Source organism: Juglans regia, chromosome 6 (assembly GCF_001411555.2).
Source record: "Juglans regia cultivar Chandler chromosome 6, Walnut 2.0, whole genome shotgun sequence".
Classification (NCBI taxonomy): Eukaryota; Viridiplantae; Streptophyta; class Magnoliopsida; order Fagales; family Juglandaceae; genus Juglans; species Juglans regia.
In genome coordinates, this window is record NC_049906.1 from 35,836,075 (window position 1) to 35,863,591 (window position 27,517).

At 35.7% G+C, this 27,517-nt stretch overlaps 3 protein-coding genes across 4 annotated transcripts in view; 2 read left to right on the forward strand and 1 right to left on the reverse strand.

The window, feature by feature from the left end:
* LOC108996729 (disease resistance protein RPV1-like) overlaps positions 1-27,517 on the forward strand; it is a 105,872-nt gene that overhangs the window by 27,111 nt on the left and 51,244 nt on the right. Inside the window, exons 6-11 of one of the 2 annotated variants that reach the window (XR_004801752.1) lie at positions 5,696-5,853; positions 5,989-6,240; positions 6,792-6,928; positions 8,720-8,833; positions 8,925-10,196; positions 12,151-12,835. The exons of the other annotated variant lie outside the window; for it this stretch is intronic. The gene's annotated coding sequence lies outside the window, so the exon portion shown is untranslated. Of the gene's footprint in view, positions 1-5,695; positions 5,854-5,988; positions 6,241-6,791; positions 6,929-8,719; positions 8,834-8,924; positions 10,197-12,150; positions 12,836-27,517 lie in introns of those variants that run through there. 2 annotated transcript variants of the gene reach the window in all.
* On the reverse strand, positions 10,554-13,952 carry LOC109017957 (carotene epsilon-monooxygenase, chloroplastic-like). Its single transcript, XM_035690791.1, has 5 exons — positions 13,827-13,952; positions 11,833-11,877; positions 11,118-11,258; positions 10,897-11,004; positions 10,554-10,697 (listed from the first exon to the last, which is right to left on the reverse strand). The coding sequence occupies exons 1-5, from the start codon at positions 13,950-13,952 to the stop codon at positions 10,569-10,571; spliced, it is 549 nt and encodes a 182-aa protein (XP_035546684.1). The 3' UTR covers positions 10,554-10,568.
* LOC118348685 (disease resistance protein RPV1-like) lies at positions 15,079-19,220 on the forward strand. Its single transcript, XM_035690792.1, has 5 exons — positions 15,079-15,578; positions 15,790-16,894; positions 17,613-17,900; positions 18,001-18,594; positions 18,693-19,220. The coding sequence occupies exons 1-5, from the start codon at positions 15,079-15,081 to the stop codon at positions 19,218-19,220; spliced, it is 3,015 nt and encodes a 1,004-aa protein (XP_035546685.1).

Sequence of the window (27,517 nt, forward strand, 5' to 3'; positions counted from 1 at the left end):
ACAAGTTAGTGCAGGGTAACCTAACTATTTCAGGTAGTTTCAGTAGCTTTAGTACTTGTGCAAAGTTTGAATGTGACCCATGCAGTGCTAGTATATGTATGGTTTTGGTCCGAGTTTTGCAGCATTTGTGTAATCTGGCAAAGGCATTTAAATGTTAGATATCAAGCTTGTTGCTTTACTCTGCAAGATCTCTTTTACATTATTTTTGCTAATGATACTGTCAATTTGTATATGCAATTCTGGCTATTGAGTCTATGTGGTAAATTGCTTCGATAATAATTTTTTTTTTGTTGTCTTTTTTAACCGAATGTGACAACTATAACTTCCAATGATTGTCATTCCTTAACAAATTTGAAGGAATTGATTGTCGAATGGTGTACAAGTTTTGTTGTATTATATCTCGTAATATTTTTTATAGATGCTTCAAGCTGGAGGAGAGATATTGGTTGTGATGCTAAGATAACCATAACCAGTAACAGCTCAAATCATGTATGCTGTATTAAAGAAGGAGTACAATTGGTTAATATGGATTTGGACAGAGCAACGGAAAATACGCCTGGATATGCTGTATGGGTGGGGTACTCCAATTTACAATCTTTTGAACTAAAGGTTTTGGACAATTTGCGAGTTCAATTTGATCGTTTCTATGGGGGGAAGGTGCCATTTTATAAAAGTTGCAGAGCCAAAGTGAGAGCAAACAAAAAAAGAAAAGTTGGAGGTACTCCAAGCACTGCAGAAAGTGTTCAGGATCGAGAATGTTAGGATGCTTTCTGAGGTACTCCAAGCACTAGAACCAGCAAAGTTGGAGGTTAGTCATATATTTTTTTTTTTCTGATGGGTGGATACATAAGATTATAAGGTTTCTTTTCTATTTTTGGAGTATAGGAATTGAGTAGTCATGATACACAGCATTTTAACAGGTTCAAATACCATACCAAGCTACGGTAACTAGAATAACTCATAAATTCATGACCTTTTGAAGGTCAAACTAATTTAACATTAACTACACAATTGTGTACGTTCCATACTAATTACACGGTTTCAAATTCTCTTTCTAATTTGGAACAGCATCTGTGCTAAAACAGAGTAAAGTCGATTGCTGTGGAATAGCATGGTTTCATTATTTTTGTTCTAAATAATGCATATTAATCGTAATTTCTCTGTTTTTTATGCTATTTTCTTCATAAATTCAACATCCAACATCAGCCAGCTCCCGCTCTCATATATTGAACGTACGTTGGGTGCAAAACTTAACCTAAACTACAGTAGTTTATATCATTTAATTAACTAATTTTTTCTTCCCATTTTTGATCTTTTAAAATAATTTAGGGACCCCACACTCCAAACTTTATTTCCTAGTGTTGTCCATGCATCTTATTTCTTTTCAGAAACCTCTTTTGTCAATATTCAAACCACTTTTCCATTCTCATTTAATTATTAACCTTGCTTCATGGCTAGCATATATATGCAGGTTGTTGCCCATTAGAAGTTGCCGAGAAGGTTCTCTTCTTTTTCAGACCCACTTCGGAGACATTTGTTGGGAAATTAAATCGGGAGAAAGATCTAACATCCGGAAGATTGGTGACAAATACCTAATTAGATGCCACTTTAAGGAAGTTGCCAAGAAATTTCATTCTATCTTTTCTTTTAACACATTTGGTTTATATACCAAAAATATATCCAAGTCATGCATGTCATCGACATATTTATGCACAACTATGATTTTAGTTCTTAGCATGAAATATTTTATAAAAAAATTTATGTTAAGTATATTCATATTATGATGAGTTTTTTTACAGTCTTCTACTCATTTTAGTTTGTTTTATGTTTTTAAATCATCACAAGTTAAATCATTTTAGTTTGCTCTGAGATTTGTACTATTTGTCTAATCTGGCAAAGGCATGTATTACCCCATAAGATCTCTTTATGATTGTTTTTGCCAATGATATGGCCAATTTGTATAAGAACTTCTAACTACGTACATGCATTTCTTTCCAAATCATGCCTTTCTATTTTCGGGTAGAAACTCTACTTGCTACATCATTACCAATGTAAGACTATGAGGATTCTTTCTATTTTCGGAGAAAGCAAACCAGGTAAATACGAATTGAGAACTCATGATATTGAGCCACAATTCGGGTAGTTTCAGGTGAGATTTTCCGTTCATTTTTGTTTGTTCTCTCTGGTATTTGAAGACTTGAAACTACCCTAACAGACTAGTTGAAGTGCAAAATTCCATTGGATCCCTAGAAAAGCTTTCTTATTTGAGTTTTGAGGGATGCTTCCACAATAATCACTTGGCTTTTTACTTTTTTCGTTTACTTATAGCCATTAGTTTGTTTCTTGGATGATGAATTCAAGTGTTGTGCTACCCTGAAAATTTTCTTCTATATCGTTATTACATCTCTCCCATTGTTTCTTGGCAAGTTTCTTTGTCATAATGTCTCTGAATTTTGTGCTGTTTTATAAATTCATCATCCAAAATAGCCTCATTTAGTTCTAACCCTTTGTATTTTGTGTTTATATCAATTTTTTACCGTAAAAGTAGTGCGCTTAGACTTTGAACAGCATCTGTGCTAAGACAGAGTAAAGTCAATTGCTATGGGACCAAGTTGATCATTTTAAACAACTTTGAAGCTTGAAAGTTCTGCAGTCGTATAATAATAACAAATAATTATTATATTTTCAAGAACTTGCATGCATGAGTAACACACAAGTCCACATGAGATCACCCATGCATTTATATTCTCCATGTGGACTTTAGAGCTAGATTGGTGCTCTTGGATTCTTCTCTAATGATATGGTCACTTTGTATATGCAATTCTAGCTATTGAGTCTATGTGGTAAATTCCTTTCAAATTTTTTTTTCTTTTCTAACCGAATGTGACAACTATAACTTCAAAATTGGTATTCTTCTGACTGTGCTGTTATTGGGACTATTTTAAGGAATGACTTCTTTAAGGGGTCTTTAAATGTTCTTGACTTTAGGTTTCTCAAGTTTGCTAAACTAAAATAATAATTGGGCCATTGTGCTATTTAACAGTCAGTGTCGGAATAGCATAGAATGATTCTCATGATCATCTTTTTCAACAAGCATCTGTGCTAAAACAGAGTAAAGCCAATTGCTGTGGGACCAATTAATTGATCATTTTAAACAACTTTGAAAGTTTAAAGTTGTATCTTTGTGGGATATTCTTCTGTCTTTTTATAGCAAAGTCATCATCTAATGGAAATCAATGGACCAAATTGAACATCTTTTTTTTTTCAATGTTCAGAACATGTCTGGCTGGACTAATTTGTTGGAGAGTCTTTGAAGATAGAGGGAGACAACCTCCAAGTTAAACTTTTTTGCACTTCAAAATCGGTGTTCTTCAAAGCTTTCAGAATCCATATGATACAAAAGCATGAAGAGAGAGTGAAAAATCATCCAGGTGTGCTGCGTGAAGATGAATGTTTAGGTGGAATCTTCAATTTTTGTTTTCTATTCCCCTGTTTTATCAGCAACCAAACTGTGGATGGGGAGACAGATGAGCATGAGGAGATTGAATTAGAGCAATGAATGTATTGGATGGTACTTTTGCCTTTTGTTCCATAGGTTGAACTGTACTAGTTTTTAGGTAAATATTGCTCTGCTATCACTATCAGGGTCTTGTTCCATTTTATAGTTTTTCTGCATTTTAGCATTCTAGGCACAAATTCATCACCAATGATAAATGATGTTGATGTTGGAAGTTCCATATGCCAAGGTTTTATTTTGTCTTTGGATTGTATATTTTGTAGAATTTGTGTGATTTGGAAATTCAAAAGGCCGTAAACTTCCACTTTGAACACCATTGAATTTCAAGGTTTATACGGCATTTTCTTGTAGTGATTTTGACTTGTCTAATTGCAACAAAATGCATGCTTGTAGGGAATCATGTAAAAAATCCTTAATTGGATGATCAGGTATGTCTCTGTCCATGTTTCATTCTTTGAATTATATCTCTCTTTTATGCGTTTATATGCTTTGGTTTATTGGTTACTTTAGGTGGCATTATATTTTCTGGAAATAGGGTTCCAGACTGGTTTAGCCATTGCAAAGAGACCTCAAAAAATAATTCATTTGAAATTAATGGGATCCTGCGTTCGAATGAGATTAAAGGAATCGCCATTGGAGAGGAAAGAGATTCTTGGATATCAACATTGACCAACATGATATATTATTTTTTTTTTTTATGGGTGGATACATAATATTATGAGGATTCTTTTCTATTTTGGGAGAAATCAAACCAGGTATTGAGTATAGGAATTGAGTACTCATGATACACAGCATTTTAACAGGTTCAAATGCCATACCAAGCTACAGTAACATTAACTCATAAATTGAGTGCTCATGGTAGGTGAATACCTTATGCAAAGAGAGGAAACTTGGCAGTTACATGGATGAAAAGAGGGAGTCGTTCCTATAAAATAACTAAAGACTACATATAAAAACAAAGAACATCCAGCCTAAGAATTTTTGTATATATGTTAGTACCGAATAGAAGGAAGAGGAGAGGAAACGTGAGAATTGTTTTTTATAAGAAATGAATTAAACTTCATTAGAGAGAACAATTACAGACATTTATCAAGCCAAAGGGCTTGAGCAAGAAAGTCTAAAATACAATCTCACCACATTTGAATACTCTCAACACTCCATGCATAACGGGCAAGCTTATGAGCTGTCATGTTCTCCTCTCTATACACATTTGAAACAACTCTTAAGTTTATGAACTTCAGTGTATAGAGCGCCATAAAAAGAGTCCATATTATTTTGTTGTAGAGATTGTATCAGTAGCAAGCAATCACTCTCAACAATTATATTAGAAATACCCATAGTGGAACACAGTTGAAGGCCTCGAAATACTGCCAGGAGCTCTATTACTTCTGGATTTTCAACCTCAAACTCAACTTTACTAGCTGCCACTAAGACCTGCCCATGTTCATCTCTCAAAATAACACCAGTCCCAGCTTTCTGAAGATCCATGAACATTGCCCCATCTGTATTAAGCTTCAGACTAGCCTCTGGAGGTGGTTTCCAACCAAAATGTGCTCGGAGCTGCACCTGAACTTTAACTAACACTGCTTTATAACTGTGCTTCAATGAGATCTTGAACCACAGATTATATTTTCTCTAATGGGTGGGAACAACATCTGTGCTAAAATAGAGTAAAGTCAATTGCTGTGGGACCAATTAATTGATCATTTTAAACAACTTTGAAGGTTGACAGTTCTGCAGTCGTATAATAGTAACTAATAATTAGTATATTTTCAAGAACGTGCATGCATGCGTAACACACAAGTCCACATAAGATCACACATGCATTTATATTCTCCATGCGGACTTTAGAGCTAGAGTGGTGCTTTTGGATTCTTCTCTAATGATATGGTCACTATGTATATGCAATTCTGGCTATTGAGTCTATGTGGTAAATTCCTTTCAAATTTTTGTCTTTTTTACCCGAATGTGACAACTATAATTTCAAAATTGGTATTCTTCTGACTGTGCGGTTATTCAACTATAACTATAAGGGGTCTTTAAATGATCTTGACTTTAGGTTTCTCAAGTTTGCTATTGGAAGGGGATTCATTGTTTATTGGGGCTATTGGTTCTAAAGAACCTAATTTTTCAAGCCAAGAGAATCTGATTTCTGAAATTCAAAGTCTCCTTTCTCAGTTTGCAGTGTATGATGTAATTCATGTTGATAGACAAGGAAATGAAGCGGTTCATTTACTTGCAAGGCACGCTTGCTTTGTGGATGATACTATTCAATGGTGGCATCAATGTCCAAATTTTATTCATTCTAGGATCTTACTTGATTCTAATTTGTAATGGTATGGTATTAACTTTGTTATTGGTTCTAATAATATGAATGCCAATGGTTCATTTAAAAACAAAAAAACAAAAATTGGTATTCTTCAAATTTTGCTAGCTTATATTATTAAACATTTATAATTTTCGAATTGCAGGGGCATCCTAAGCACCATCGATTTGGCATAATCTTTGTGGGAAACAGGATTCCAGATTCAATTCCGTCAGTTCAGATCATGAAATGTGTTCAGAACATGTCTTGCTTGGCTACTTTGTTGGAGAATCTTTGAAGATAGAGGTAGACAACCTACGTGTTGAACTCTTTTGCACTTCAAAATCGGTGTTCTTCAAAACTTTCAGAATCCATATGATACAAAAGCATGAAGATCAGAGAGTGAAAAATCATCCAGGTGTGCTGCATGAAGATGAATGTTTAGGTGGAATCTTCAATTTTTGTTTCCTGTGTTCGAATGAAATTAATGGGATGCTAGCTGTGTTCGAATGAGATTAGAGGAATCACCATATGTGTGGTTAGTCATGTTCTTTGGAAAAAATAACCACACTGGTATTGGAAAGGAAAGAGATTCTTGGATTTCAACATTGAACAACATTTTCTGATGGTACCTCAACTGGAACCAAAGAATGCTCGTTATCCTTCCAGTCTCTTCTACTAATGGCAAGTTTCTTAAATCTTGCTTTCAGTCTCTTCCTTCCAGACAAATGGAACCAAAGAATGCTCGTTATCCTCCTCCTCCCATGTCTTCAGCTTGCCAAATCTTTCACTCTTCATACTACTTCTCCATAATTAAATCAAGTCACAGAACAACAAACAAAAACCACTACCTCAGTTCTAAACCTTTTTGTTTCCAAGAGTACATTGTGTTTATTTCTTTCAAGCAAGTTCTCAAGTGACAACTGATCATATTTAATTTCAGATAGTATGTCGGATGCATTGATGCAGGGCCATGATGATAGCATGCGGCCGGATGCATTGAGGCTTTGAGAGAGGGTGGGGGAATACTGCAGAAAGTGTTCAGAATCGAGAATGTTAGGATGCTTTCTGAGGTACCCCAAGCACCAGAACCCACAAAGTTGGAGGTTAGTCATATATTTTTTTTTTCTGATGGGTGGATACATAAGATTATAAGGTTTCTTTTCTATTTTTGGAGTATAGGGATTGAGTAGTCAAGATACACAGCATTTTAACATTTTATTATATTTTATTTTTTATGGTAAGCCAAGTAGCACCCATATATACAATGCTAGTATATGTATGGTTTTGGTCTGAGTTTTGCAGCATTTGTGTAATCTGGCAAAGGCATTTAAATGTTAGATATCAAGCTTGTTGCCTTACTCTGCAAGACCTCTTTTTCATTATTTTTTCTAATGATACGGTCACTTTGTATATGCATTTCTGGCTATTGAGTCTCTGTGGTAAATTCCTTTCAATTTTTTTGTCTTTTTTAACCGAGTGTGACAACTATAACTTCAAAATTGGTATTCTTCTGACAGAAAAATATGATGTCTTACTTGCTTTAGAGTCGGGAAGGAATTCTTGACTTTAGGTTTCTCAAGTTTGCTGTTGATAAGATTATGAGTATTCTTTTATATTTTTGGAGAAATCAAACCAGGTATCGAATATAGGAATTGAGTACTCATAATATTTTTGTTCTTTTTTAATTAAATAAACATGCACCGTATCAGAATTTTAGAGTTTGGATACTTCTTTATCAATTTCCAGACGTGGGAATAGCACAGAATGATTTTCATGATCATCTTTTCCAACAAGCATCTGTGCTAAAACAGAGTAAAGCCAATTGCTGTGGGACCAATTAACTGATCATTTTAATTTAAAGTTCTATCTTTGTGGTATATTCTCATCTACGAAAACAAACGAGGCGTCTCTGCTTATGCCTACTGTTGGAGAAACGGGACGGTTGGTAGGAGTATAGACCATGTGGCTTAGCCTATACTCCAACCAACCATCCCAAGCATAGACTAAAGCATTTGGAAAATTAATCCAAAGCCATATCAAACAGAACAATCAGCAAAACAAGCCATTTCACACCATGTTGATAACAATTTATATTTTAGTATAATGACTTTACCATAGAGCTATATATACTCTAGCAATGAAATCTGATCTTTAAGAATTAATTTGACCTTTTTGGTTCTGGGACACTGTCTGCAAAAACAATTTAAACTTCCTCGTTTTTAGAAGATTTAAAACTAGTTGATACAGAGTAGTTAAGGATCCGCTATGGGAATCTAATAGGCATTTTGGGGTTTTCTTAAGGGTATGAAGGCTGCAGCCAAATAATGTTGACTTGAAATGATCTTCATTTCGACTCACACTGCTTTTAAAAATGGATGAATTAATGATATCCCAACTCGCCCATGTTGGTCACTGATGATGACCTTGGATTGCAGGTAGGATTTCCCATTAAAATGTGTCCCTTCTCTCTTTTTTCTTTCTGTTTTAGTTTCTTTCTAGATACCAAAAGAGGAGAAAGAAACCGGCGGTGGCATTTTCCAAAATTAGCTTGCATCTCTGTCCTTTTTTTTACATTGCCCTATTCTATGCCCCATGAACTTGGTGATGCTCAATATAACATATTCCTTCACATATTGACTTCTGTGACCTTTGCTTAAAGCAATATTGACTTGTTATTGGAGTATTGCTCATGTTGGATGAGAAAAAACACAACCACATTGATGCAAAGAATATTCTTGCCCAAATGGTGGTTTACTTTCGAGTAAGGTTGTCATTTCTTCAATATCCGGTATCTCTCTCTAGAGTATATGTACTTGGAAACTGAGATATAGATTTTTGGATTTAATTCATATGGACTTCTTTTATAGATTTTTTTAATAATCTGTCTTGTCTAGGATGCTTTGGTGAGACTTAATGATGTCATTATACAAGAGAAATCAGATGGGAAATCCAAAATAATATATCTCAGTTATTAAAGATTTTAATGATGTCATTAAAGAAGTGCCAAGGTGAGACTTAATGATGTCATTATACAAGAGAAATCAGTTTCTGGTCCATTCCTTTAGCTCAAGTTCTTACCTGGGTTCAATTTTCAATCAGATGGGAAAAGATATTGAAGTTTCATGTAGCAGTGAGAGAACATACAAGCACTTGTGCAGCAGTGGGAGGAAACAACTCTGGGGGGCCATCATATTTGCCAAAACCTGTCAACTCCATTCAATGCATCCAAATCAGAGTGAAGAAACTCTTCCAGTAATCACTGAAACAGTCAACAGAAAACTGGATAAGATGATCATAGAAGGAGATTTTCTAGTGCTAACCACAGCATTTCAAAAACGCCCACATAAACTTCGTTTCTCATAGACCATATATGTTGATACCAATCACTGTCATTTGCTAATTGCTGGAATTTCCATCGACAAAAACTCATGATATCTCAGTTGGAGTTGTTTTAGCTATAAATTATTCTGAGGGGTTCTAGCTGATTATTCATATCAAGAGCATTTGCATAATTTCAAGATGATCCCAGGCATGTGGAGAACGTACGTAAGACCAGATTTAGAACAAGTTAGTGTAGGGTAACCTAACTATTTCAGGCAGTTTCAGTAGCTTTAGTACTTGTGCAAAGTTTGAATGTGACCCATGCAGTGCTAGTATATGTATGGTTTTGGTCCGAGTTTTGCAGCATTTGTGTAATCTGGCAAAGGCATTTAAATGTTAGATATCAAGCTTGTTGCTTTACTCTGCAAGATCTCTTTTACATTATTTTTGCTAATGATACTGTCAATTTGTATATGCAATTCTGGCTATTGAGTCTATGTGGTAAATTCCTTCCATAATAATTTTTTTTTTGTTGTCTTTTTTAACCGAATGTGACAACTATAACTTCCAATGATTGTCATTCCTTAACAAATTTGAAGGAATTGATTGTCGAATGGTGTACAAGTTTTGTTGTATTATATCTCGTAATATTTTTTAAAGATGCTTCAAGCTGGAGGAGAGATATTGGTTGTGATGCTAAGATAACCATAACCAGTAACAGCTCAAATCATGTATGCTGTATTAAAGAAGGAGTACAATTGGTTAATATGGATTTGGACAGAGCAACGGAAAATACGCCTGGATATATTGTATGGGTGGGGTACTCCAATTTACAATCATTTGAACTAAAGGTTTTGGACAATTTGCGAGTTCAATTTGATCGTTTCTATGGGGGGAAGGTGCCATTTTATAAAAGTTGCAGAGCCAAAGTGAGAGCAAACAAAAAAAGAAAAGTTGGAGGTACTCCAAGCACTGCAGAAAGTGTTCAAGATCGAGAATGTTAGGATGCTTTCTGAGGTACTCCAAGCACCAGAACCCGCAAAGTTGGAGGTTAGTCATATATTTTTTTTCTGATGGGTGGATACATAAGATTATAAGGTTTCTTTTCTAGTTTTGGAGTATAGGAATTGAGTAGTCATGATACACAGCATTTTAACAGGTTCAAATACCATACCAAGCTACGGTAACTAAAAAAAACTCATAAATTCATGATCTTTTGAAGGTCAAACTAATTTAACATTAACTACACAATCTTTTTTTAACTAATGCGTACTAAATGTTCTTGACTTTAGGTTTCTCAAGTTTGCTATCAGTGTTAAAGGGAGATGTAAAAGTAAAGAATGGATGCATTTGAGCTATCAGTACAATAAAGAGCACACATTTCTGTAAATGGGATTGAAAAGGTAAAAAACAGCATTGAAGTTATAAAACTCTTTTGGCATCTCTGAAGGATATAAAAATCCAATACCTGAAATCTGTATTCGTTTCGTTAGGTATTGGGCCTTCTAAGTCAAATCTTTCTGGCACAAACTCTTCAGCTTTCTCCCAGACCTAGAAAAATAACAACGAGATTGCCAAAATGTGGGTTTTTTTTTTTTTCCCGATAAGTACCAAAATGTAGAAATGTGGAAAGACAAGTAAATCAGACATCTCAGGTCCGTTTCAATTATGCATTAAATTACTGAATTGCACAATAAAAGAAGTTACATTTGACCATAAAAAGGGAAGTTTAAACAACATAAGCCGATACCTGTGAGGAATGATGGATATTATATACAGAAATCATAATGTCTTGACCAGCATTAACCTTGAAAGCTCCAGGAAGCACGTCAGCAACTTGAGCTCTTCTTAATAAGACCTAGAAGATTTGAAAGAGTGAAATAAGCAACAAATTGAGTCAGCAGAATTACCACATACTCTTTCTATTTCATATTATTTTGATATAAGTGGAAGAGAAAGAACGCAACTGACAGGAGGATGTGGATATAGACGGAGTGACTCAATTATCCAGCGGGTCAAGAACTTTAGATCCTTAATATCTTCATAAGCAGGAGGTTTTCCTTGTAGAACTCCGTCAACTTCCTCTTGTGCTTTCACCAATGAGGTCGAGTCCTGCAAAGGATGATGAACAATAAACAGTTTCTCCACATACCACATTCAAGGGAAAAGATAGTCTGAATCACGTCCAAATTTATTACTGCAATCAAAGTAGCATATCAATATTTTACACATGTTCTATAGTTCACCAGATCCACAATACAAATCATAAGAACTTAAGCAAGGGTCCATGAATCGGTAAGGATCGGGCTGTGATAGTAACTTAAGGGCTACAACCTCTTATAAATTACTTCTTAACACATATATTGGACCCATTTGAATAGCAACAGAACCCAATTACCTATGTTGAGCCAACATTTCGAGCCAACAGGCAGTTTAGGGGTCAAAACATTGGTACAAGGCATACACGGACCACAGATGAGAACGGTATTGTTCAATTAGGACAAAAAAATCAAAAGAAATCTTTCAAGTATCGAGAGATGGGTATAAATCGGTGTGATGTTATATATTTATTCTGAATCAGCAACACAGAGCCTGCCTATGCAGTCAGATGCTAAAGTTAGCATCAATTTATCATACAAATGGCAGACTCAAATAATAAAGAGAGAAGTGAAGATGGAAAGGATACCTTACTCAGAAGATAGAGTGTCCACGTCAACACTGAACCATTGTGCTAAACTAAAATAATAATTGGGCCATTGTGCTATTTAACAGTCAGTGTCGGAATAGCATAGAATGATTTTCTTGATCATCTTTTTCAACAAGCATCTGTGCTAAAATAGAGTAAAGCCAATTGCTGTGGGACCAATTAATTGATCATTTTAAACAACTTTGAAAGTTTAAAGTTGTATCTTTGTGGGATATTCTTCTGTCTTTTTACAGCAAAGTCATCATCTAATGGAAATCAATGGACCAAATTGAACATCTTTTTTTTTTCAATGTTCAGAATATGTCTGGCTGGACTACTTTGTTGGAGAGTCTTTGAAGATAGAGGGAGACAACCTCCAAGTTAAACTTTTTTGCACTTCAAAATCGGTGTTCTTCAAATCTTTCAGAATCCATATGATACAAAAGCATGAAGAGAGAGTGAAAAATCATCCAGGTGTGCTGCGTGAAGATGAATGTTTAGGTGGAATCTTCAATTTTTGTTTTCTATTCCCCTGTTTTATCAGCAACCAAACTGTGGATGGGGAGACAGATGAGCATGAGGAGATTGAATTAGAGCAATGAATGTATTGGATGGTACTTTTGCCTTTTGTTCCATAGGTTGAACTGTACTAGTTTTTAGGTAAATATTGCTCTGCTATCACTATCAGGGTCTTGTTCCATTTTATAGTTTTTCTGCGTTTTAGCATTCTAGGCACAAATTCATCACCAATGATAAATGATGTTGATGTTGGAAGTTCCATATGCCAAGGTTTTATTTTGTCTTTGGACTCTGTATTTTGTAGAATTTGTGTGATTTGGAAATTCAAAAGGCTGTAAACTTCCACTTTGAACACCATTGAATTTCAAGGTTTATAGGGCATTTTCTTGTGGTGATTTTGACTTGTCTAATTGCAACAAAATGCATGCTTGTAGGGAATCATGTAAAAAATCCTTAATTGGATGATCAGGTATGTCTCTGTCCATGTTTCTGTCTCTTTATTATATCTCTCTTTTATGCATATATATGATTTGGTTTATTGGTTACTTTAGGTGGCATTATATTTTCTGGAAATAGGGTTCCAGACTGGTTTAGCCATTGCAAAGAGACCTCAAAAAATAATTCATTTGAAATTAATGGGATCCTGCGTTCGAATGAGATTAAAGGAATCGCCATTGGAAAGGAAAGAGATTCTTGGATATCAACATTGACCAACATGATATATTTTTTTTCTGATGGGTGGATACATAATATTATGAGGATTCTTTTCTATTTTGGGAGAAATCAAACCAAGTTTCGAGTATAGGAATTGAGTACTCATGATACACAGCATTTTAACAGGTTCAAATGCCATACGAAGCTATAGTAACATTAACTCATAAATTGAGTGCTCATGGTAGGTGAATACCTTATGCAAAGAGAGGAAACTTGGCAGTTACATGGATGAAAAGAGGGAGTCGTTCCTATAAAATAACTAAAGACTACATATAAAAACAAAGAACATCGAGCCTAAGAATTTATGTATATATGTTAGTACCGAATAGAAGGAAGACTTGCACGGATAAAAAAAAGGAGATGGTATCCAATTTTATTGACAAAAAGAGGAGAGGAAACGTGAGAATTGTTTTTTATAAGAAATGAATTAACTTCATTAGAGATAACAATTACAGACATTTATCAAGTCAAAGGGCTTGAGAAAGAAAGTCTAAAATACAATCTCACCACATTTGAATACTCTCAACACTCCATGCATAACGGGCAAGCTTATGAGCTGTCATATTCTCCTCTCTATACACATGGTTAAAAATACAAGAGCTGAAACAACTCTTAAGTTTATAAATTTCAGTGTATAGAGCGCCTTTAAAAGAGTCCACCATATTACTTTATTGTAGAGATTGTATCAACAGCAAGCAATCACTCTCAACAATTATATTAGAAATACCCATAGTGGAACACAGTTGAAGGCCTCGAAATACTGCCAGGAGCTCTATTACTTCTGGATTTTCAACCTCAAACTCAACTTTACTAGCTGCCATTAAGACCTGCCCATGTTCATCTCTCAAAATAACACCAGTCCCAGCTTTCTGAAGATCCATGAACATTGCCCCATCTGTATTAAGCTTCAGACTAGCCTCTGGGGGTGGTTTCCAACCAAAATGTGCTCAGAGCTGCACCTGAACTTTAACTAACACTGCTTTATAACTGTGCTTCAATGAGATCTTGAATCACCATGAGAAATGGGGAGGTCGACCTAGACCCGAGTGTCAACTTTCTGCATTTAGGGAGGTGGTTGATGTGTGTTCTCTTAGGGATATGGGGCATCGAAGGAATAAATTCACTTGGAACAACCGAAGGGAAGGTTCTCACTGTATTAGATGGATAAAATGACAAAGTCCTAAAACCAAGTTCCTATAAAAATAAAGACTAGATAAAAAAAATATTAATCATAAGAATTAACTTAGATATGTTTGTGCAGAATAGAAGAAAGACAGAAATCAGCAACCATATGTTTAAGGAGTTAAAAATGAGACGAAAAACTAAAAAATTGGGCGATTGTGCTATTTAACAGTCAGTGTCGGTCATAAGGTGCAATGTGCGAACAGGATGATGAATATTTTTGTAGACTTTGGTTACTTCTTTATCAATTTCCAGACGTGGGTATGGCAAAGAATGATTTTCATGATCATCTTTTTCAACAAGCATATGTGCTAAAACAGAGTAAAGTCAATCGCTGTGGGACCAACTTGATCATTCTAAACAACTTTGAAAGTTAAAAGTTCTATCTTTGTGAGATACTCTTCTTATCTTTTACATCAAAGTCATCATCTAATAAAAATCAATGGACCGAATTGAACATCTTTTTTTTTTTTCAAAAAGTATCAACTTGCTTTGAGACCAAAGTGATTACTTTAAGGACGGCAATGGGCCAACGAAATGAAAACATACATTGAATTGTGATTAAGCAGCAATTAATAAAATGAAAATAACTAATATCCCTACTCATTTCAATCCACTCAGGCCCCAGCAGAAATAAATGCTCCCATTGTATTCACAAAACCTCTTTTCCATGACCTGCTGTCTCACTAGATTTCCATGACATTTCGTACACAACCTTCTCATGATCTTTTGTTTTACCACTGCGTGTTAACAACATCATGCATTAGAGAATCGGAAGTACTGCTGAGTTGTAATCAGGCTTAATTGCGTGAATACTACGTTACTTCTTCCATGGCCTTGCAAGGAGCTGCTTCTTCTTCTTCTTCCTTTTTTTCTTTCACCGACCGCTGGGCATACGATGTATTCTTGAGTTTTAGAGGTGAAGATACTCGCAATAATTTTACTGCCCATCTATATAATGCTCTAGATCGAAAGGGAATCAACACTTACATAGACTATGAACTTAGAAGAGGAAAGGAAATTTCACAGGCACTTCTCAAAGCTATTGAAGAATCGAGAATTGCGATCATTATACTCTCTCAAAACTATGCATCATCCACATGGTGCTTAGACGAGCTGATGAAGATCCTTGATTGTAATAAAACAAGGCAACAAATCATTCTTCCTGTGTTTTACAACGTAGATCCATCAGAAGTACGACATCAAAGAAAGAGTTTTGGTGAAGCATTTGCAAAACATCAACATAGGTTTAATGATGACATGAAGGTGCGGAGGTGGAAGGAAACACTCGAAGAGGTGGCCAACTTGTCTGGGTTTCATTTAGGGAACAGGTACTACTTAATTCTAATGTAATGATCATCGTGTGACTTCAGAATTAAACTCTTCTTTTTCTTTTTTTTTTGCAGTAGATGACGAAATACCTTATATATATATATATATATTAGCAATTTCACTATATTTATTTGTATGTTATGTTACTGTCTCTTTTCATTTGAAGAGTCCATCTCATTGATTGTTTCTTATGATCTTCTCTATTGGTAGGAACGAATCTGAATTCATCAACGAAATTGTTGAAGAGGTTTCGAGAATAGTAAATCATATATACTTAAGCGTTGCCAAGTATCCAGTCGGAATAGAGTCTCATATAAAAGATATTAATTTGCTTCTAAGTATTGGGATGAATGACAAACGCATGATAGGGATCCTTGGAGTTGGTGGAATTGGAAAGACAACCATCACCAAAGCAATCTACAACTCAATTGCTTATCAGTTTGAAGCTAGATGTTTTCTTTCAAATATTCGAGAAACTTCAAATCGAGAGGGTGGTCTAATGCACCTGCAGGAGACACTTCTTTATGAGATCTTAGCAGGAGACTCTAAGAATTTCAAAGTTGGTAGTGTTGATAGGGGAATCAATGTGATAAAGCATAGGCTTTGCTCTAAAAAGATTCTACTGATTCTTGACGATGTGGATAAGTTGGTCCAATTAGAAAATCTAGCTGGAGATCATGATTGGTTTGGTTTAGGAAGTAGAATCATCATAACAACAAGAGATCAAAATTTATTGACTAGTCATGGAGTTGATTCAACTTACAAGATGAATGAGTTGGATCACGACAAAGCTCTTCAACTCTTTTGTTTACATGCCTTCAAGAGAGAAAAGCCTATTGATGATTATGCGGAACTAACAGAAGATGCAGTACGATATGCAGGGGGTCTTCCACTAGCTTTAACGGTTCTAGGTTCAGATCTAAAAGGTAGAAGCATACATCAATGGAAATGTGCATTGGATAAGCTCAAGAGAATTCCTAACAAAGATATTCAAATGATACTTAGAACAAGTTATGATGGATTGAATGATAATGAGAAGGATATTTTCCTTGATATTGCTTGTTTCTTCAAAACAGAGGATGTAGATTATGTCATCAAAGTATTAGATAGTTGTCATTTCTTTCCAGATGATGGTATTCCAAGGCTTATGGAGAAGTGTCTCATAAGTGTTGATGAGCATGGAAAATTGTGGATGCATGACTTGCTACAAGATATGGGTAGAGAAATTGTTCGACAAGAATCACCTAAAGAACCTGGCAAACGTAGCAGGTTATGGTTTCATGAAGATGTTCGTTCTGTACTAGAAGAAAATACGGTAAGAGAGTAAATGAAGAAAAAAGGAAATTTTACTTTTTTTATGAGCATCTTCCATTTCCATTTATGAACAGTTTTCAATGATATGCAGATTTTGAAGAGACATTATTTTTTGATATTTTGAATGTGATTAATTGCTTTTGGAAACTCAAATATTAGAAAAAATTACTCAATTTGGAAAATATTAGCAGAAAAGCAAGGTAAAAAGACGTACAGTCTAGATGTGAGTTAATTTGCTAATACATGTTGTATATGTTGTTGCACTAGGTAACAAACGAAATTGAAGGGATATTGATAGATTTGCCAGAACGAGACTTGATATGCTTAGGTTCCAAAGCATTCATGAAGATGAATAGACTCAGAATATTTATAAATCGCAATGCATGTTTAACTGGAGGGCCTAATTACCTTTCTAATGAGTTAGCTTGCTTGATTTGGGTGAATGTCCTTTGCAATCTATGCCATCCAATTTTCATGGAAAAAAACTCATGTCCTGTTTTGGTTCCAAATATTCAAGCTAGCGTTTGTTTTATTGGAAGTTATATTTTATAGTTTAGCATGCTGTCTATTTAGTATTGGAGATTTTAGCAGAGTAATATTAATTGATAAGTATGGAGTATTATTTTTCGTAAAAGGATAATCTTTTATATTTTAGTATTGGAGTTTTCAGCATTCGATAAGTATATTTTTCATAAAATATCTTCATGCACTTATATCAGGGACCAAACGAAATTGAAGGCATAGTATTAGATTTACCTGAAGGCGAGGAGGAGATGATAAGCTTGCATCCGGAAGCATTTCGACATATGAAAAGACTTAGAATCTTTATAAATCGTAATGCACGCTTTTCTTGTGGACCCAATTATCTCTCAGAGAAGTTAAGAGTACTTGATTGGCCTCAATATCCGGGAGAGTTTTTGCCACGTAATTTCAGAGGAAAGAAACTCATTATTTTGAGAATGCGTGATAGCCTGATCAAGGAGTTAGGGGATGGATTCAAGCCCAAGGTACGTACACAATTATAATCATCATCAACGACTTTTTTTTTTTATTCTTTGAATTATGTAGTAAAGTCCATTAAAAACTTTTCCTCTTTTTCTTTTACAGAATTTGACTACTATGAATTTCAATCATTGTGAATTCTTTGAAAAGATTCCGGATCTTTCGAGCATCTCAAATTTGAAGGAATTGAGTGTCATATATTGTACAAGACTAGTTGAGGTGCATGATTCCGTTGGATCTTTGGAAAATCTTTCTACGTTGGATTTTGGAGGATGCTCTAAACTCCAAATCCTTCCAAGAAGCCTCAATTTGAGATCTTTACATTGGCTTAATTTTGATGATTGCTCAAGCCTTCGTTATCTTCCTGAAATCGAGTGTAAAATGGAATATTTAAGTCAATTAAATCTAAAGAATGCCGCAATAGAAGAACTACCTTTATCCATAGGGAACCTCGTTGGACTTCAGGGTCTTTCCATGTGGAAATGTGAGAAACTTGAAGAATTAATAGAGCTTCCACCAAATATAAGACACGTAAATGTTAGTGGATGCAAGTCATTAGAGAGATTTTCGGAAGTATCAAAAATATTGGAATTCAATGGAAGCCACATCAGATCGCTACAAAGAATTGAGTTGTCCGGTTGCGACAAAATGCATGTGAATATATGGAATGATAAAGTGCAAAATCCATTATTGTGGAAGGTATGTATGTATGTATGTGTGATCTGATTTTTAATGGTATGCATGTATTGCTTAAATTAAATTAAATTAAATTGATGATGATATTTAACGTTTAACAGGGATTCTATGAATATGATGCTACTTTGTTTCCAGAATATCAGATTCCAGAGTGGTTGAGTTATGTTCATGAGTTTTTAAAAGATAATGATGATGGCAGACAGAGGGGAGAAGAAGAGTGGGTATTAGATATTGAGGGGCCACACTATTTGGAGGATATAAGCGGAATTGTATTATATCAGGTAATGTTTTTGCAAGATGCTGAAAGCTGGAGGAAATATATTGGTTGTAGTGCTAAGATAACCACTAACGGCTCAAATCATGTATGCTGTATTAAAGAAGGAGTACTATTGGTTAATATGGATTTGGACAGTGCAACGGAAAATACGCCTGGATATGTTGTATGGGAGGGGTACTCCAATTTACAATCTTTTGAACTAAAGGTTTTGGACAATTTGCGAGTTCAATTTGATAGTTTCTATGAGAGGAAGGTGCCGTTTTATAAAAGTTGCAGAGCCAAAGTGGTATACAAGAATGAAATGAGAGCAAAAAAAATGGATGAAGAAAGTAAGTCACCCCTGCTCTTTTGATTTTCAAGTAATATTTGATTTCCTCCTCTTTGAGTATTATATTTTTTTCCCTTTCTTTTTCATTTTGTACATTTAATTTTGAATCTTGGATGATGATTTAGTTATAGCCATTTCATAGTCGATTCCATGGTGCTTGTTTAAAGCATCACATTGTATTCAATTTTTTTTTTCTTTATAAAAAAAAAAAAAGAGACGAGGTCACCTGTCCAAGAGTAACCTCCCCCCACATATAGGTTTCTCAAGTTTGCTGTTGATAAGATTATGAGTATTCTTTTATATTTTTGGAGAAATCAAACCAGGTATTGAATATAGGAATTGAGTACTCATAATATTTTTGTTCTTTTTTAATTAAATAAACTTGCACCGTATGGGAATTTTAGAGTTTGGATACTTCTTTATCAATTTCCAGACGTGGGAATAGCACGGAATGATTTTCATGATCATCTTTTCCAACAAGCATCTGTGCTAAAACAGAGTAAAGCCAATTGCTGTGGGACCAATTAATTGATCATTTTAATTTAAAGTTCTATCTTTGTGGTATATTGTCATCTACGAAAACAAGAGGCGTCTCTGCTTATGCCTACTGTTGGAGAAACGGGACAGTTGGTAGGAGTATAGACCATGTGGCTTGGCCTATACTCCAACCAACCATCCCAAGCATAGACTAAAGCATTTTGAAAATTAATCCAAACCCATATCAAATAGAACAATCAGCCAAACAAGCCATTTCACACCATGTTGATAACAATTTATATTTTAGTATAATGACTTTATCATAGAGCTATATATACTCTAGCAATGAAATCTCTGATATTTAAGAATTAATTTGACCTTTTTGGTTCTGGGACACTGTCTGCAAAAACAATTTAAACTTCCTCGCTTTTAGAAGATTTAAAACTTGTTGATACAGAGTAGTTAAGGATCCACTATGGGAATCTAATAGGCATTTTGGGGTTTTGTTAAGGGTATGAAGGCTGCAGCCAAATAATGTTGACTTGAAATGATCTTCATTTCGACTCGCACTACTTTTAAAAATGGATGAATTAATGATATCCCAACTCGCCCATGTTGGTCACTGATGATGACCTTGGATTGCAGGTAGGATTTCCCATTAAAATGTGTCCGTTCTCTCTTTTTTCTTTCTGTTTTAGTTTCTTTCTAGATACCAAAAGAGGCGAAAGAAACCGGCGGTGGCATTTTTCCAAAATTAGCTTGCATCTCTGTCCTTTTTTTGACATTGCCCTATTCTATGCCCCATGAACTTGGTGATGCTCGATATAACATATTCCTTCACATATTGACTTCTGTGACCTTTGCTTAAAGCAATATTGATTTCTTATTGGAGTATTGCTCATGTTGGATGAGAAAAAACACAACCACATTGATGCAAAGAATATTATTGCTCAAATGGTGGTTTACTTTCGAGTAAGGTTGTCATTTCTTCAATATCCGGTATCTCTCTCTAGAGTATATGTACTTGGAAACTGAGATATAGATTTTTGGATTTACCTCATATGGACTTCTTTTATAGATTTTAATAATCTGTCTTGTCTAGGATGCTTTGGTGAGACTTAATGATGTCATTATACAAGAGAAATCAGATGGGAAATCCAAAATAATATATCTCAGTTATTAAAGATTTTAATGATGTCATCAAAGAAGTGCCAAGGTGAGACTTAATGATGTCATTATACAAGAGAAATCAGTTTCTGGTCCATTCCTTTAGTTCAAGTTCTTACCTGGGTTCAATTTTCATTCAGATGGGAAAAGATATTGAAGTTTCATGTAGCAGTGAGAGAACATACAAGCACTTGTGCAGCAGTGGGAGGAAACAACTCTGGGGGGCCATCATATTTGCCAAAACCTGTCAACTCCTCAATGCATCCAAATCAGAGTGAAGAAACTCTTCCAGTAATCACTGAAGCAGTCAACAGAAAACAGGATAAGATGATCTTGAAGGAGATTTTCTAGTGCTAACCACAGCATTTCAAAAACTCCCCCATAAACTTCGTTTCTCATAGACCATACATGTTGATACCAATCACTGTCATTTGCTAATTGCTGGAATTTCCACCGAGTATTCTTTTCTATTTTTGGAGAAATCAAACCAGGTATCGAGTATAGGAATTGAGTACTAATAATATTTTTGTTCTTTTTTAATTAAATAGACTTGCACCGTATGGGAATTTTAGACTTTGGATACTTCTTTATCAATTTCCAGACGTGGAAATAGCATAGAATGATTTTCATGATCATCTTTTTCAATGTGATTTCCATGTGATTTCATACACAACCTGCTCATGACCAGTGACGACTCAAATCATGTATGCTGTATTTTTTTTTTTTTATAAGATCATGTATGCTGTATTGAAGGGGTGGAATTGGTTAATTTGGATTGGTTCAAAATGGAAAATTGGACTGGATATGATGTATGGGTGCGGTATTCCAATTTCCAATCTTTTAAGCTAAAGGTTTTTTTTTTAGTTCAATTTGATCTCCATCGTTCTTCTGATGGGATACTGCCGTTTTATAAAAGTTACATAGCCAAAGTGGTATACAAGAATGAAAGGAGAGCAAATAAAAAAAGAAAAATGGATGAAGTAAGTCACCCCTCTTCCTTTGATTTTCAAGTAATATTTTCTTCCTCTCTACCTATTATAATTTTTTCCATTTCTTTCTAGATTTCCAATAAACAAAAAGGCCCTGGTGTTGACAGTATTGCTCTGTCTAGAATACATATACAATCTTTTCTCTTTGTACATTTAATTTCGTTTCTAGGATGATGATTTTAGTTATAGCCATTTCATAGTCGATGCCATGGTGCTTCTTCGAAGCTTCACAATGTATCGGTACCAAAATAACTTGCATCTCTGTGCTGTTTTTGAGACATTGCCCTGTTTTAGGCCCCAATAAAAACATAGCTTCATTGGGTATTCCTTTTTGCACTTCAAACTTGGTATTCTTCCAGCCATATAATAGAAAAGCATGAAGAGAGAGTGAAAAATCATCCAGGTATCCTGCGTGAAGATGGTTGTTTAGGCGGAATCTTCAATTTTTGTTTTATATTCCCCTGTTGTCTCAGCAAACAAACTATGTATGGAGATTGAATCAGAGCAATGAATGTATGTAATGAATAAAGTTTGGACTGTACTTTTGCCTTTTGACTGGTAATATTCTTTTGGGCTTTTCCATGTTTGCAGCATTGGAGCCTTACCACCCAACTATTGAATGGTTTTGGTTTTGGTTTTGGTTTTGCTCTGACGTTTGCACTATTTGTGTAATCTTGCAAAGGCAAGTGTTACCCATAAGATCTCATTATCATTATTTATTTTTGCCAATGATATTTTATTATATTTTATTTTTGATGGTAAGTCAAGTAGCACCCATATATACGGTTTTGAGCATTCGGAAGTACGTGCATGCGTAAAACACAAATATTTGTTACTATTGATGCTATAATGACACTTAGCTCCAGCATTTGACTGAGAACAAGTTAGTGCAGGGTAACCTAACTATTTCAGGCAGTTTCAGTAGCTTTAGTACTTGTGCTAAGTTTGACTGTGACACTGCAATGCTAGTATATGTATGGTTTTGGTCCGAGTTTTGCATCATTTGTGTAATCTGGGCAAAGGCATTTAAATCTTAGATATCAAGCTTGTTGCTTTACTCTGCAACTGCAAGACCTCTTTTTCATTTGTTTTGCTTCTGTTGGGTCCCTTATTAAGCTTGATCATCTCTCGTTTCTCCGTTGCACTAAGCTCATCAGTTTGCCAAGAAGCCTCAAGTTTTCCTGAAATCGAGTTTGAAATGGAATGTTTAAGGAAGCTTAGTTTAGCACACACCGATATAATCTTACAAATAGAGCCTCCGTTCGATATATTATGTGAGCATATTATTACAAAGAGGGAGCGATTTCACCGATAACGTCAAATTGTTTTTTTTATACATTGTTTTATACTCTTAAATAATTAAAAAATAAAATAAACAACATTATTAAAAAACACTTCTTTAATCACGAATGACACCCCTTGCTCTTGCGGGGCCCAAGTTACCAAAACTACTAACATCCCTATTAAGCTTAACCCAATCCTGAGGGGGCTGAATCCATTTGGCCACACGAACCTTCTTAGGTCTAGGTTCAAGAAAGGGGATTTTCAATCTTCTTAAAATAACAACATCCACTCGCTCTTATCTTTTGGTTTTCAAGTAATATTTAATTTGCTCCTCTTGGGGTATTATATATTTTTCCCTTTATTTTTTAATACCAAAAGGGGAAATGCTGGGCACCATCCGGAAGCCGTAGCACTCCCTTCACAATTTTTTTTTTTTTCCTTCAAGATGTTAGGCTGCAGTGAATATTTTCCCTTTGCGAAAATAGCTCATTTGGTATTCTTTTTTGCACTTAAATTGGTATTCTTTAATTTTTGTTTTCTATTCCTCTGTTGTCTCAACAACCAAACTGTATATGGAGAGAGAGACGCATACGCATGAGAGATTGAATCAGAGCGAATGTGTGTAATGTATGAAGTTGGGGCCGTACGTTTGCCTTTTGTCTGGTAATTTTCTTTTGGGCTTTTCCATGTTTGCAGCATTGGAGCCTTACCACCCACTATTGATGCTACAATGACACAGAGCTTCATCCAGCATTTGACTGAGAACAAGTTTGTGCAGGGCAACCCAAGTATTTGCAAAAATAGACTAGAGGGTAACTGAATTGTATTGCTCAAAAGGATTATTTTTACAAGAACAGCATTGCTGTTTATATACAGATGTTCCCATGATAGATGGGATTATAAGAATAAAAGGAAATTACAATAAATGTAAAAGATTACAATGTATATGAAAGGAAAGAATAAACTTTTATATGGAAACAAAGAAATAGAGGCAGAGGCATTGTCAACTGTCTAGTGTGTTGCTGTCTTTCCAAACTTAGAGATTCGTGGTCTTCTTGGACAGCTGTGCATGATTTGCATTCTCTCCATCTGAGGCTGAATTGGAGGCAGAGATCAAGCCTCCATCTTTGTTGATTGAGTCAGCTGTTGAAGATCTTCTAACATCCCCCTGCAAGCTGATGGGTGAGGTAGTCACTCTCAGCTTGTCTCTTAGTAGTAGGAACCTTGCTGAAGTAAGTCCCTTAGTAAATATGTCAGCCACTTGATCAAGTGTAGAGAGATACATGGTTGTAATGTCTTTGTTGACAACCTTTTCTCGAATGAAATGGTAGTCTACTTCTATGTGTTTAGTCCTTGCATGAAACACTGGATTGGTTGCCAAGGATAGGGCCCCTAAGTTGTCACACCAAAGAGTAGGGGCTGTAGCTATAGGTACGTGAAGTTCCTTCAAAAGCATTCTGAGCCAATATAACTCAGCTGTGGTGAGTGCAAGGGATCGGTATTCAGCTTCTGTACTGGATTTAGAAACCACAGATTGCTTCTTAGCACTCCAGCTAATTAAACAAGGGCCTAGGTATATGGCATAGCCAGTTGTGGACCTTCTGTCATCTGGATTCCCAGCCCAATCTGAGTCACTGTAGGCATTAAGAGTGAGTGAGCCTTTGGTAAATAACAATCCATGATTGAGCCTGCCTTTGAGGTATCTTAATACCCTCTTGGCTGCTGTCCAGTGGGCAGTTGTGGGATCGTGCATAAACTGACATAGCTGGTTGACTGTGTAACTTATGTCTGGTCTTGTTAGAGTGAGATATTGCAAGGCCCCAACAAGTTGTCTGTATTCAGTAGCATTTTGCAAGGGATCACCATGATGCTTAGATAGCTGAGAACCTGCTGGAAGAGGTGTTTTTGCTGGTTTTGCATCTGTCATCTTGAATCGAGATAGAAGATCCAGTGTGTACTTGGATTGGGATAGCAGCATGCCATTAGTCAGATTTTGAGCATGTATTCCAAGAAAGAAACTGAGAGAGCCAAGGTCTTTCATTGCAAAATGCTGCTTAAGACAGTGGATCAGATTTGTCATTGCTGCAACATTATTTCCTGTGAGAATTATATCATCTACATACACTAACAAAAACATATGTATGTCAGAACAATGATAAACAAAGAGGGAATAATCCACTTTAGATTCTTGGAAACCAAGAGCAATCAAAGTGGTGGCAAGCTTGTTGAACCAAGCACGAGGGGCCTGTTTAAGACCATAGATGGACTTGTGCAACTTGCAAACATAATGAGGGTGTCTTTGATCTTTAAAACCAGCTGGCTGTTCCATGTAAACTTCATCTTCAAGAGTGCCATGGAGGAAAGCATTGGAGACATCAAGTTGTCTCAAGGGCCAATTATAATGGACAGCAATGGCTAAGATAGTTCTGATGGTTGAAACCTTGACTACTGGACTGAATGTTTCAGTGTAGTCAATTCCATCTTTTTGTTCATACCCTTTGGCTACAAGTCTAGCCTTGAACCTGTCTAAGGAGCCATCAGCTTTCTGTTTAATTTTGAAAACCCACTTATTGTGAATAACATTCTTGGTAGTAGGTCTTGGACACAAGGTCCACGTGTGATTGGACAAAAGAGCATTAAACTCCTCTTGCATGGCTTGAATCCAGTGAGGGGACTTGATGGCTTGTGAATAAAGATGAGGTGTTATGGGTAGATTGGTGTTGGATGTCACAGAGTTCAAGGCCATGAGAGGATGTTTGGTAGAGGAATAGACCTTGTAATTAGAGAATGTTTTAGCTTTCCTAGAGCCATCCATGGACCTGGTAGTCATAGGATGTGTTGCAACAACAGTGGGTTCAATAAGGGTTGCAGTAGTGTCTGCTGCAATAGGGATTGCTGTGACTTCTGCTTCACATGTTTCAGGTATGGAACATGCTGTGGATACCACTGGTTCCTCGAATTGAGGTGGTTCTGTAAGAGAATTGGAAGTGGAAGGCATTTGTGGTTCAGTAGGTAATGAAACAGTGAGAGGATTTTCAGAACCTTGTGTTGATGCAATGTGGTAAATAGGTAAGATAACATCATTTGAATGTAAAGTACTAACCTGTTGAGGAAGATCTTTTGCAGAAGACTTTTGTAGAGATGGTTTCCAATCTTGAGCAGGGAAAGAATGCTCATCAAAGATGACATTTCTGCTGATAAAAAGTTTTCCTGTCATGGGATCAAGACATCTATATCCTCGATAGTTTGAACAATACCCTATGAAAATGCACTTTTTGGACCTGAACATGAGCTTATGAGTGTTGTAGGGTTTGAGAAGGGGATAACAAGCACAGCCAAATACTTTGAGCAGGGAATAAACAGGAGCTTTGTTGAGTAGCTTGGTGTAGGGACAAGTATTGTTTAACACAAGACTTGGCAATCTGTTTATGAGATACACTGAGGTATTGAAAGCATCTACCCAATAAGTATTTGGCAATTTGGACTGTGCTAGAAGAGCAAGACCCATCTCAACTATGTGCTTGTGTTTCCTTTCAGCAAGGCCATTTTGCTGTGCAGTATAGGGACATGATATGCGATGGTGGATGCCATTTGCAGTGAGGAATTGTTTAAATTGAGTAGAAAGAAATTCACCTCCACCATCAGATTGAAAGGATTTAATTTTCTTAGACAATAGGTTTTCAGCCAGGCATTTAAACTTCACAAAACACTCAAAAGTTTCAGATTTTGTCTTGAGAGGATAAATCCAAGTAAACCTAGAGAAATTGTCAATAAAAACAACATAGTATTTAAAACCAGTTGTAGACAATATAGGAGAAGTCCATAGATCAGAATGTATTATTTCCAAAGGTTCATTGGTTACATTCATAGAATCTGAAAAAGGAAGAGTTTTGGCCTTAGCCAATTGACATGCCTCACACAAGATTAACTGTTTAGTGGACTGACTAATAGGAATGTGAGCATATTTTCTGACTTTATCTAAGACAAGGGAAGCAGGATGTCCTAGTCTACGATGCCAAACAGTGGCAGTTGCTGTTATTCCAAGAAAGCTGGTGAACTTCTTGACTTTATTGGTGGACTTGGAGAGATTAATTGGGTAAAGGCCATCTCTACTTGGTCCTTGCATAAGGATCTGCCCTGTGAGGTTGTCCTTCACAAAAAAATGAGTGTCAGTTAGCTTAAACCAACAGTCATTATCAACACAAAATTTCTGAATAGAGAGTAAGTTTGCTGCAGCATTAGGACAGTGAAGAATATTTTTGAACTTGAAAGGTTTTTGAGAATGAAAAAGGGTTGAGGAACCAGTGTTTAGGATAGATAAACCTGAACCATTGCCAACAGCAACTTCTTCATCACCCTTGAATTGTTCTTGAAGTGTAAGGTTGTCCAAATCTGCAGTGACAT